At 40.0% G+C, this 13,991-nt stretch overlaps 1 protein-coding gene across 3 annotated transcripts in view; it reads right to left on the bottom strand.

Annotated features, from left to right (window-relative positions):
• The window catches only part of LOC131251847 (thylakoid membrane protein TERC, chloroplastic), a 60,560-nt gene that overhangs the window by 28,083 nt on the left and 18,486 nt on the right, over positions 1 to 13,991 (bottom strand). For all 3 annotated transcript variants that reach the window (XM_058252841.1, XM_058252842.1, XM_058252840.1), the window contains 3 exons: positions 10,666 to 10,715; positions 10,387 to 10,443; positions 10,161 to 10,239 (listed from right to left, as the gene is read on the bottom strand). In XM_058252841.1, the coding sequence (XP_058108824.1) occupies positions 10,161 to 10,239; positions 10,387 to 10,443; positions 10,666 to 10,715 (186 nt within the window). The remainder of the gene's footprint in view (positions 1 to 10,160; positions 10,240 to 10,386; positions 10,444 to 10,665; positions 10,716 to 13,991) is intronic.

Below are 13,991 nucleotides of genomic sequence, written 5' to 3' on the forward strand. Positions count from 1 at the left end.
TCTCAATCTAGCAATGGATGGGTGGCCTAAGCGGCAATGCCACCGAGTCATGGACTCTTGATCTAGAGAAAGGGTACTAGAAGCGGCAACAGGTGTATCATCGAGAAGATAAACGCCTCCTCGCTCATGCCCCCCACCAATCACTCTCTTCGTCTGTAGGTCCTGAAACAAACAATAAGAAGGAAAGAAGGTGATGGAACAATTGAGTGATTTAGTAAGAGAGCTAACAGACAATAAGTTTAATGGAAAATGAGGCACATGCAATACGGAGGACAAAGATAAGGAAGAAGAGAGAGGGATGGAACCAATCCCAGAGATGGGAGATTGGGTTCCATCTGCGACTGTGACATACTGAGTGGGAGAAGAAGAAGAAGAATAAGAAGAAAAGAATTGCAACTTACCAGTCATATGGGAGGAAGCTCCAGAGTCAATGACCCAGGAGGTAGGAGAGGATGACGCAAGAAGGGCGGTACCTGACTGGGCCGAAGCTGCGTGAGAAGGCTCAGGAATATCCCGAATGTGAAGCCGCATAAGGGCATCATATGCCGCCCGAGAAATAATAAGAGACTCCCCTGAAGTAGACTGCTCAGCTGTCGGGGTGGAAGACTGTGTCTCAGAAGCAACAGAAGCAGCGGCATACGTAGGACGACCATGTAGCTGCCAGCAATAATCAATAGTGTGATTAGTTCCACCGCAATGTGAACAAATGCGGGAACCATCACGTCCTCGTCCACGTCCACCACGACCACGAAGACTACGGCCGCCGCGACTGCGATCTAGATCACAGCCTCTACCACGACCACCAAAACTATAAATGCGCCCTGAGCTCAAGGATGGTACCCTATGACCAAGGGAGTACTGATCGCCAACAAGATGTGCCGAACGCTCGGGTGGCACAAATGAATGAGAAGGAAGAGTAGAGATCATAGCACGCTGACACATGGCATAGACTGTCGTCAATGGGGAAAGAGGATCCTGCATAACAACCTGATCGCGAACATGAAGATAATCAAAACTCAACCCAGCGAGGAACTGCATGATACGAGTATCATCCCGTTGCTTATGAGCATGTTCATGATCCTCTTTACATTTGGAAGGAAGAGGCTGATACATATCCAACTCATCCCACATACCCCGAAGCATCGAATAGTAGTCTTTTAAGGATCTGGAGTTTTGTTGAAACCGACCAATTTCTTGAATAAGCTGGAATACCCGTAAAAAATTCTGAGATTCCGAGAACATATCATGAAGCGTATCCCAAATGCCTTTAGCCGAGGATAAAAACATCACTGAGTGGCTAATCGAGGAATCCATGCTATTCAACAACCATGCAATAACTTGATAATTCTCCTTTGTCCAAGACTTGTAGGTAACATCTGTAGAGCTTGGGGAATCATCCAAAATATACGACAACTTGTCACGGGCTCCTAAAAATACTTTTACAGATTGTGCCCATTGAAGATAGTTGTCACCATTCAACTTAATGGAGGTAATCTGCAAGGGGTTAGATTCAAGAGACCCTATGCCAAGAGATGAGGGCCCTTTGTCAGCCATAGTAGAGTCCAAGAGAAATAAACCTATGCCAAGAGACCCCCTATGCCAAGAAAGATTGATTCAAACAACTCTATCTCACTCAATCCTTCAACATAACAAGAGATAAACCTCAAACAAATATCAATCATCCAAAATACCATGAAACGCAGTCAAATAGGGCCTGACCGAGTGAAAAACGGCCCAGCCGCACGCCCATTTGAGGTTAAAAACCTCTCAAACATTGATCTTAAGTAAAAAATCTACCATGGATAGCTTGGGAGGAAGATTTCGGTCCATCTTGAGCAAAGAAACCAAAGAAAAGCTTACCGATTTGAGGTAGATCGAAGAAAAACGGAATCTGGAACCGATTTTCGAATTTCTCTATTTCGCCCAAAATACCATGAAATGAGGTCCAATAAATTCTGAAAAAATCATGACAAATCTTCTAAAATCAAGATCTGTCAAACCCCTAAACTTTTAGCTCAAACAGAGCCCATGCGTCCGTACAACACTGACGTCAGCCGTACGGCTGCTGACGTCAGCAAGGTGACGTGTCGCCTCTCAACCCGTTGGATGCGGAATGCCTTGAACTTGCTCTGATACCAAGTAGAAAAAGATTTGATGAGGATAATGTGAAGAAGAGATGAGAATATTGAGAGAGGAGGAGGAGAGTTTGGGAGAGATGATATGTGTTAGGCTTGCATGCCCTAACACATAATATTTTATTATGAAAAAGCATATAGTACACTGCAGGGGAATAGGGAAGTGTGCACATGCACTTACACTAAAAGGACACACTATAAATATAATACACTAGCATTCTCTATAGCACATTGCATTGATCTCATATTAGAACATATTAAAAAGAAGAATAGTGCCGCAACATTAATTGAAAGAGGAAAACAAGTGACAACATTCATTTACAACCATAATCAACTAGTCATTACAATGAGGAGGTTCACAAAGGGGAGCAAGATACTTAGGCCTCTAGTGACTAGATTTGTGATAAACTTTATAACTCTTGAGAGTTTTTACTAGCATCAGGAAGAATTGAGTGAGATATTTACTTCCTGGGAGTGGCTTCAAACAAAACCTAGGTAAAAGATATTGGGGACAGTGGTTGAGGTTAACAAGTTATAACAACTATCCGGGACAACAAATATTTTTTTAAAAAACTAAAAGGTAGCAAATATCCTCAAGGTGATGGAACTATTAATGAGGGTATTCCGTTTTATTGGATCTGATGAGACACTTGCCATGGGCTACTTCTACAATGTCATGGATAAAGTGAAGCTAGCCATTTGTCGAGATTGTAAACATTACGTAGATTACTGGAAAATGATTGACAAGCACTGGACAAAACAACTTCACCACGATCTTCATGTGGCAAGCAAAACTCTCTGTTAATATGCATTTGTTATCCTTAGTTTGGTTATTATTGTAATGTTGGTTACTATCTAAATCTGAGATTCAAATATGCCAAATCATTTGTTGAGAATGATAAGATTCGTGTCGAACTAAAGAACGGGATAAAGAGCTTAAAGCCCGATTGAGATTAAGCAGATAAAGGCATTGAACGAAGTACATGTCTTAAATTAGTTCTCTAATTTTCTTATTTCAGTGTTTAAAACAATATTAACGTTTTGATGTATTGTCTAAAGTTGAAAATATATGCACTTTGTCAAGGCAACTTCGGAGATGCTCTTACGCAATAGGTACTAACTCAAATGCCTCCTGGTAAGAAACTGATATTTTATTACTATTATCATAGAATTATTTTATCAGTAATGTCATATTAAGTTATCAACATAAGCCTTTTTCCTATGCAGTTCATTACTGGATGCATTTTGGAGAGTGTAAGGGTCGCAAAACAATTTTGATCAAAGTTTCAAGCCAGACAACTGCATCTAGCTGAGGAAGGAATTGCAACTGTTTTGCACTTAACCATTTGAAGAATAAGAATAGATTGCGAACTAGGATGTTGGATCCGCTCATCTATATGCACTACAATGTGAAGCTAAGATTATGGAATGCAAGTACATGGTGAATCTGCTCGACAAAGATGACTTCTGTCCAATAAACTTGAACAACATTTGCAATGAGGACCCACTTCAGCCTTTGTTGGAACAAAGGGAGATATGGGTAAAAGAGGACAGAAAAAAAGTCAAGTTGGATGATCCAGTCATACACGCAACGCAACAAGAGGTCATACAGCTGTCTTGGACACATGGGGTAGATTTGACTCAACAGAATAGTGCGAGCAGCAGCAGCAAAACCAAGATAGTGATCACGGCGGTAATGATGATGATGCACTTGCTGGTCCCAATTCTGGTGTTTCTTATTACATTGTGCATCGTTCATAAATAGCAAGTTAAGAGCATCAACAAGGTACATGAGGAGAGACTTATGTATCGGTGGATTGGAGGAGATGGAGGATTAGGAGCAAGGTATTCAAAATCGGTTACGTAACTGTAACGGTCATAATCGTTACACATTACGGGGTTGAAACGGCCGTTACAGAAAAAATAGGTCGTAAAAGCCCTGTAACGGCATTATAACGGACCGTAACGGTCCTGTAACAGTTTTTTCAAAAAATAAAAAATGGTTGTAATGGCTATATCATAACGGTAACGATGGTGACTATTACAACCACCATTACCGTTTTGAAACACCTTGGTTAGGAGGTCTGCAAGTACATCAAACAGCTTACGTAGAACATGGATATGATTATATGAATATGGATACAACACTGGGCTGATAAGGAACCTCTTGGGCCATTGATGCAGGACACATGATTTAATGCTAGCATGCAACGTGGAGATTATGAAAGATTTCATAAAGTAATTCAATTACCAAAAGATGCTAACCTACCAAGCAATTAAGAGTAAATAATAGGAAATAAAATCTTATTTAACCTAAATCACATGCCCGCATGCTAAGAAATCACATATATCAATTAAAACTAGGACTGATGGAGGGATAGAACTTCCAATTTAGTATAGGCACGTTCCACACTAAATGGACATATTTGTAGGTTTTATGATTAGGGTTAGGAAGGGGAAAATCTGAAATATGGAGAATTAGGGTTTATGGGAAATGAGGATTTTGGAATTAGGGTTTTTAGAAATTGGGGAAAATAGAAAATTGAAGATCTAGGGTTTAAAAGGTTGTAATGGAAGGGAAAAGAGGAAGATATTAGAAAAAGAGAATACCTTTCGAAGAAGAAGAAGAGGAAGGATGTACTTTGGAATCCACCACCAAACAAGCTTTTACCCTTCCACAATTTAATTAGGAGGGGTTTTTTAAAATTTTTTTTTTTTTTTAAACCCTAGAAAATAAGGAGGAAAATTCCTTCACACAAGAGAGCTCTGCTCTTCTTTTTTCCTTCTCAATAACACTACTAGGGTTGGAACTCCACCCCTCCTGTGCTTTTATAATAAAAAAATTCCGAATTAAAATCCAGCATAATTACAACTATGTCACTCACTTAAGTAAAGTGACCCATTATCCAAAATAAGAAAACTAAAACATATATTATCAATCTCAACCATCAAATAACTCCTAAAAATAACAAAAACATAAAGAAAGCAAAATCAGAGTCAAGGGGCCCAAATCTAAAAGATCTGGTGACCTGGTTGCTTGATCGGCAAGATCCAACGGTCAAATCGACACGAAATAGAAATACTATGACTAAAATGATCTCCTAAGCAGCCCACATGCATCATCCCAAGGTGGGGTCTTCTTGATGCACGTCCAATGCATGTGGGGTCTTCAAAATGGCCTAACGGGCCCCATCTGGAGCCCATCACCTATCCACAAAGAAAGTTGTGCTGATATAAGTGGTTGTCTCCGTTTCTAGTACATCCGAGTAAGTCCTCTGATGTCCTCATCAATTCCCCTCGGCTGAAGAGATTTCGCCTTTGGCGAAATAAAGCTGCAGTGATGCTCGAGGATATTCGGGTCTCGTCGCTGAAGCTTTGCCTCTATGATCCACGTACTGTTTGATTTTGGTTTGCCCTTCCACTCAACAAGGTACTCCTGATAACTGCCATGTCATGTGGAAACCACTTCTTCATCTAAGATATCCTTCATCTCCTCTCTTCTCATAGGTATGGATGGTACGGATGGTAAAGGTTGAGAAGAGGGGTCAGGTAATGGTTATGGATTTTGGAACAGGTCAGGGGCATCATCATCAAAGTTCATGTGAGGGTTAGGGGAATGCCCATGAAACGATACAAGATCTTCTACATTAAATGTGGAACTGATACCCATGTTAGGTGGAAGATCTGTCAAGTAAGCATTCAAACCCAGTCTTTTCAAGATTTTATATGGTCTAGTGCTACGGGCTTGTAATTTTTTTATGGTTCTTTGTGGAAACCTTTTTGGACATATTTTAATCATGACTTCATCACTCATAACAAACTCTTTAAACCTATGGTGTGAGTCAGCAATCATTTTGTATGTTTCATTACTTATATTGATTTTTCCTAATCTCCACATGCAAGTCATGCGCATGTTGTGTAGATGCATATGCAAACTTTGAAGGCGTGGCATCTCCATAATAATCTTAGGTGTGACCTCACTTGTCACGTGTGCATACAACGCCAAATCAGTTTTATTCTCTCTTTCAGACTCTTTGGCATTAACTATAGGAAGAGACTCAAGCTGGAGTTTCGTCATATATTCAGGACCACATGTCTTGACGTCCTCCATTTTAGGGATGCTTTTGGGTGGGAGAGACTTTAAGACAAGCCTTTTGCCTCCATAAAGAAACAAACACGTATTCGAGCGACCGAATAGTGTTGCGTCCATGTCATACAACCAAGGCTTGACCAAAATGATGTTGCCTATATCCATAAGCAAAACATCACACCACAACGTGTTCGTATAGGAACAAACCTGGATGGGAATAGGACAACGCTGAGAAACTAAAATTGAAGATGCATCAAAATCGGGCTGAGGGTGAGGAACGACTAGCATACCTAAGCGTTCCACAATGCGACCAGATACCACATTAATGCAACTACCCCTATCAATGATCACCTTGTAGTGTTTGCCACCACACTAGGCATAAGTGTGGAAAATTGAATCTCTGCGCCAATCATCACTTCTACAATTTGGCTTAAGGCACGACTAATAATTTGATGCAGGACAATTAACCACTTCCTCTAAAAGCTCGAACTATTAGAGTATGGCGAATTAATCCCTTTAACTCATAGCCCAAGCCCCACATCACATGGGTTAAGACCTCGGCCGAACCTCCTTGGTAGGCCCCAAATCACATGGGCCGCTCACCTCGAGTGTCCCCACATCCCACGGGCTACCCCACTTGAGCCCGGTGTGAAATGCGCATTAATCACCCCGATGAGGAGTCTCGAACACGAGACCTCCCTCGTGAGCCCCAAATCACATGGGTCACCCACTTCGAATGTGTCCCTACATCCCACAGGCAATCCCACTCGAGCTCGGTGTGAAAATGCCCTTGCATTAATCACCCCCGGTGAGGAGTCTCGAACACGAGACCTCCCGCTCTGATACCAATTTGATGCAGGACAATTAACAACTTGCTCTAAAAGCTCGAACTGTTAGAGTATGGTGAATTAATCCATTTATCTCATAGCCCAAGCCCCACATCGCATGGGTTAGAACCTCGGCCAAACCCCTTCGTGGGCCCCAAATCATATGGGTCGCCCACCGCGAGTGTCCCTACATCCCACAGGCGACCCTACTCGAGCCTGGTGTGAAAATGCCCTTGCATTATAATTGCAAGTGGCATAGTCTCAACTTGATCCTTGACTTGTGATTGGACATCTTCCCGAGTGTCGGGGTTTGCCTTAAGGGAGGCTTCAAGCCAATTAACAAGCGCATTGATCATCATCAATTGAGTTGTGGTGGTCCTATTGTGCGCTTCAATAGCCGTCAAACGGTTGTTGATAGCGTTAAGGGCCTCGTCAATTTGCTCTAGATTCATAGTGGGATGTAGACCAAAGCCACATCCTAAATGAGTGGGCATACACGAGGATACTCTAAAGGAAACCCTAGGTCCTAGGACAATGTGATGACAATGAAAGTACTAACCTAGAGATCATTCTAGACACACTAACCAGAAAATTCAGCAAGTCGCTATCCTCAAAACTTATGTTGAAAATTCTGCAAGATAGTAATCCGAGGGTACCAAACTGAAAATTCAGCATGGGTGTAATATGAAAATTACAAGCTGAAAATTCGCAATGTGACAATCTGAAATTATTATGCTGAAATTTCAGCAATGGTATAAGTGGGGCCGCGAACTGAAAATTCAGCAATAAGATAACTCCAACAAAAATTCAGGAATATGATCCTATATGCAATTCATACTCTACTAACCCTAGATGTGACTCTAACCTAGATGCAACACAAAAATCCTATGCTAAACCTATGCTTTGATACCAAATTTGATGCAGGACATGTGATTTAATGCTAGCATGCAATGTGGAGATTATGAAAGAGTCCATAAAGTAATTCAATTAACAAAATATGCTAACCTACCAAGTAATTAAGAGTAAATAATAGGAAATAAAATCTTATTTAACCTAAATCACATGCCCGCATGTTAAGAAATCACATATATCAATTAAAACTAAGACCAATGAAAGGATAAAAGTTCCAATTTAGCATAAGCACGTTTCACACCAAATGGACAGATTTGTAGGTTTTATGATTGGGGTTAGGAAGGGAAAAATCTGAAATATGGAGAATTAGGATTTATGGGAATTGAGGATTTTGGAATTAGGGTTTTTAGAAATTGGGGAAAATAAAAAATTGAAGATCTAGGGTTTAGAAGGTTGTAATGGAAGGGAAAAGAGGAAGATATTAGATGGAGAGAATAGCTTTCAAAGAAGAAGAAGAGGAAGGATGTACCTTGGAATCTACCACCAAACAAGCTTCTACCATTCCACAATTTAATTGGAAGGCAGGATTTTTTTTTTTAATAAAAAAAACCCTAGAAAATAAGGAGGAAAATTCCTTCACACAAGAGAGCTCCACTTTTCTTTTTTTCTTCTTAATAACACCACTAGGGTTAGAACTCCACCCCCCTGTGCTTTTATAATAAAAAATTCAGAATTAAAATCCAACATAATTACAACTATGCCACTCACTTAAGTAAAGTGGCCCATTATCCAAAATAAGAAAACTAAAACATATATTATCAATCTCAACTATCAAATAACTCCTAAAAATAACAAAAAACATAAAGAAAGCAAGATCAGAGTCCAAGGGGCCCACATCTAAAAGATCTGGTGGCTCGATAGCCTGATCGGCAAGATCCAACGGTCGGATCAACATGAAATAGAAATCATATGACTAAAATGATTTCCTAAGTAGCCCACATGCATCATCCCAAGGTAGGGTCTTCCTGATGCATGTCCAATGCATGTGAGGTCTTCAAAATGGCCCGGTGGGCCTCATCTGGAGCTTGTCACCTATCCACAACGAAAGCTACGCTGATGTAAGTGGTCGTCTGTCTCTGATACATCCGAGTAGGTCCTCCGATGTCCCCATCAGCCATTTTCATGTTGGCCTAGCCCTAGTCAAAATATTCCATATGGATACACATCCATATCCAAATACGAGTTATTTGTCATCGTAGTCTCATTCTCAGCAATATGGGGAGTGACGATGCAACAATACAAATAGGGTGGGCTTGGTAGCTATGACCACAACCATGGGTCTTCATCTAGTGTTGGTGGATACTTACTTAAGGTTGGGGTTGACCCAATAGATGGCCAGTGAGGATCAATCATCCTCAAGTTTTGTTAACCTTGGCTTTCCCTTCGGCTCTTGTTATTATTGATTTGCAACACCTGTTCCACAGCCGAAGCCAAATGATGGCGAGGACGTGAAGGTCGAGTAACCACGAGTAGTAAGATTTTCATTATAGTAGTGATTGATTGGTGGGTGACTAGGGAGTTTTTACTAAGGTAAGTATTTCTACACGCATTCATATATTCACACAAGTCAACTCTTCTTCACCCACAAATACTGCTCACCAACCACACACTACAAAACTTGAGCATAATATAACTCCCCTAACTAACCATCAAGGTAGGTATAATCAAGTTGCGGGGGAGTTAATTAAATAATATTATTTCTTTCTTTTCTTGAGGATGACAGGAGTCACAGCACATGATGAAAGTCTAAACTAATTTAACTTGATGTATGCGAGATAGGTAATACCATAAATAATAATACACTACAAATGTGAGATATTTTGGAATTACATTCATGCTAATTATGATATTAGATAGTTAGAAAATTAAATATAGGAATTTTGCAATCACTCCAAGGTCATTAGGTTCATAAATTCATCAAACTGGCCGAGACAACATTCTCACCAAAGAGTGGATCGTTCCACCATCATAAACATCGTCAAAACAAAAAACAAAAGAATCCATATTTGGAATTCTCTTAATATCTGGGTTTTATCCCATCTTTTTCTAAATTTTTTTACTAGGAGCAATGGCCGTGACAGGTAATAGTTACGGCGACCTCCTTGATATTAAGCATCATTGCATATACAAATGAATGGTACTTCGAAGTTTAAATAGTGTATCCTAGTCTTTAAACAGATATGGATAGAGAATTACCTAAGATAGCAAAGAGATTTGAGGAGAAAACTACGAAAGGATCTCGTGTGACTCCAAAAACTGCTGGTATCGAGTCAACCTATCAAAACAAATGATTAACCTGAATTCTCATCTTGACTTACAACCAAAAATTGCAACAACTGAACAAAGTCACCATTTAATTTTAAAAAATGAAAAAAAAAGAAAAGAAAGAAAGATTAAAAAAAGGGAAGTGATGAGAAACTACTGCAAATGCAATATCACTGAGTTCAATGACAGCCACGGTGAGGAGTAATGGCGTGGCCTGCAAAAAAAGGTATAAATTATGTTGAAATTCATGAATTAACATAACTAGAGTAAAATTACATTCGCACATCTGTAACTTGAACACATGGGTACTGCATATATGAGTTCATGCCACCTTAAATCCTGCAAACAGCCAGCTACAGTAGATAATTGACTTTTGATAACACTACGAGAAAGAAGAAAAAGACTACAACTGAAAGAGGGATTCACCAAAACTTACTTGCCATGCTCCATCCTGAATTTTAAAGAACCGATCACCATCATAATTGGCTGTCACATGACGAAAGGACATAATGAGAAGAATTAGTAATTCAAATTATGGATCATAAAGATCAAGTAAATATGAAGCAAAGTATCCAAAAGGTTTCAACAAACACCTCTCAGCAAAAATTTAGAGAGGATTTTCAGAGCTAAATTCCTCAAGAATTTAAATTTTACCAAACAATGTGTTGACTTATTGGGAGCATCAGAGCATGTTTTTTGGTGAGTAGAACTGACTAAAATGTCCTCGTCTACTTTTTTTTTTCCCTAAAGAAGTGGTAGAGTTGAGCATTGGGATGGTGTCTTTATGACATCCAATCCGTCCGACAACTGCATCCAACCAAGATGACGATATGAACCAAAAACCAGGCTAATCCAATCATCAGGCAGTCCACGTGAATTTGGAGGCATCAGGCACTCCACATATGAATTTGGAGGATTTTCAGTGGCATACATTGTATTTTATGGTGTGGCCCCGCTGATTATTTGATCCGCCTGATTTTGGATTGTATAACCATCTCAGAGGGATGCACCAGTTCCACAAGTTTGATATCATAAAGACGCATGTAACTGTCTTACCTTCCCCGCCCCTCGTTCAACTTCCCTTCTCTTACTCTTCTACCATCAAAAATAAAAACATGTGCATGTGTACCTCTCACGCACACGCACACGCACAAGCACACGTGTCGTGTGTATGCACGCACATGCATGCATGCATGCATATATATATCTGTGCGTATGTATATATGTATGTGTTTTGTGTGTGTGTGCGCGCGCGCGTGCGTGCATGCACATGCATGTATTGGAACCATCAGGACCATGCTAAAGCTGTGTTGTTGCCAAAAGGCCCCTCAAAAAAACACACTAAATCCAATTTGTTGCCAACAAGTCTGACCCTCACCTCAATGAAATTATTACTATCGTATGTATTTCCTTAGAAAAAGAAAAAAAGATCCCTTAAAATGTACAATCAAGCATCCATGAACATAGAGACATCATTGAAAAACATATATGCAAAGTCCACATATCGACACTTTTCCTGACCACTTGGAAGAAATAAGGGTCTTCTTTATGTTGGCCTTCAACAACTTCCAATCCCACACCATCCATAGGTGTGGCTATTTCCAAACATGTTTCTTAAAGGAGATGTAGCACAAACAGTATGTATGCATCCTCCTGGTTTTTGGTGACCAAGAAAAGATGGACTGCATGCAAAAACAATGTCATTGCGCATGGTTTGGCAAATTCAGTGGACCCATGTTGGAATTTATCTTTGGTCATAGTAATGTTGATCCCTCCTTATTTGTTAAATGAATAACAAAGGTGCAATATATAGTAGAATCTAGCACTAGATTTTGGCCATGAAGACTTTCTTAAAACATAGATTTGAGACTACGTATCATAGGGACCTCCGATTGTTTCTTCGGATCTCAAGTAGCACACTCCAGAGCTAGGTTGTTCTCTATTAATTGAAACATGTTACTAACATATTGAAGGAAACTAGGGTGCCAGGTTGTAAGCCATTTGATTATGTTACGGATCCCAATTAGAAATTGAGCATTAATGATGGAGATTATCTGGAATACCTGAAGCCTATAGAAGACTGGTGGGAAAGCCTATTGATGAGGACATCCGCACATCACCCGTCCAAGTGTACACGAGGAGGGCAACAGTATCTCTTTGGCTAGACGACCCGTACATGGGGCCCACCGGGCCCGGATCATCATGAACTACGTTTTGAGGAGTATTGGATCGTTGATCTTCATTGACACATCGTTTCAACCGTTGGACACGATCAAGGACCATTATCACCATTGGATTGAGATCTTGACCACCGGCCGGCCCGATGGATGACATATAGGCCATTTGATGGCATAGATTTGTTTTAAGGTATATTTGTTAGTTTATTTCACATTTTTGGCCTTTTTATGAGCTTTATGTCACTTTTTTAAAGGGGTGATTTGGTAAAATGACAATAACTAAGGGCATAATTGTAACTGTATTTTTTATTATTTGAGAATATAAAGGGGGCGCTTGAAGATTGCTTCCCGGTAATTTGGATAGTAGGTTTGGTGTGAAGTCATTCATTCCTCTTCGACGGAGGTGCGAGGCTTCCTTTTACTTTCCATCTTTTTTCTCTGTCCAAAGAGGTATTCTTCACAAACTTTCATCTCTTTCATCTTCCCTTTTGATCTATACCCACCCGAATCACTTCCTTCTTCTTTTCATCATCCACATTAACCCAAATCTATGAAATCACCAAACGCTAGCCAAAACAGTCCACATGTCTGACCGTACGGCCACACGTGTGAGCCATCATAGCTAGCCGTATGGCCAGTCCTACATCTCCCTTGATTCCTCTTTGCTTGCCCATAAAAAACCCTTGAACCCCATACCTTAACCCTATCCTAAATCCCAAATTCCCCAAACCATCTAAACCCTAGATTTCTATTTACCCTAATTGGCTCTAATTTCCAAACACCCAACCCTCGAATTCTACAATTCCCATCAATTAGGACTTGAAAATCCCAAATCCTTTAACTAATCAAGCAACTTAAGCCCTAATTTCAGTTTTCCCCTAAATCCCATGAACCCTAGGTTAACCTAAACCCTAATTGAGCAAACCCTAATTAGTATTAGCTTCCCTTTGAAATTAAATTAGTTTCTGTGCTAATTGGATGTTTCTACATACATAAGATCCTATTAGTTAGTGTTTTAATGGTCATGCAATGCGTAGTTATTACACATGGCCTGGAATTCTCATAGTCAAGTGCTCGATTCTCGATATGTATGAAGCTTTAGCATAGTTTGTAAATTTAAATTATTTAGATTAAGTCATTGATTAATCTCACTTGATTATTTAGCCACATGCATGCGTCCTGCATCACCTATGTTAGGCATGCTTAACATCTACACAACAACTTGAGAAGGGGGAGGGACAGTTTTATTTTTTTCCGTTTAACCTTGGTTTCCTTTGTTTTTAGGTTAGCAAGGGCAGTGTGCTCATTTTCTCAGCCCAATTATAATAAAAAGGATTAGTAGATCACAGAGGCTGCCTCCCTCCCTCTCAGCAATTAGTTGATCAAAGGATGCCAATTTCACATTAGTTAGGAAGTTTAACAACCCTTACCCATGTGGACTTCTTCTTTTTTTTTTGGGGGTGGGTTGGGGGGGGGTTACTCTCTTTTTAGTAGGCATCAACTAGCCATTTGACCAGATACATTACTCTCTTTTTAGTAGGCATCAACTAGCCATTTGACCTCTCCATAAGTAAAATGCATCTCA

The sequence above is a fragment of the Magnolia sinica genome, chromosome 7 (assembly GCF_029962835.1).
Source record: "Magnolia sinica isolate HGM2019 chromosome 7, MsV1, whole genome shotgun sequence".
Classification (NCBI taxonomy): domain Eukaryota; kingdom Viridiplantae; phylum Streptophyta; class Magnoliopsida; order Magnoliales; family Magnoliaceae; genus Magnolia; species Magnolia sinica.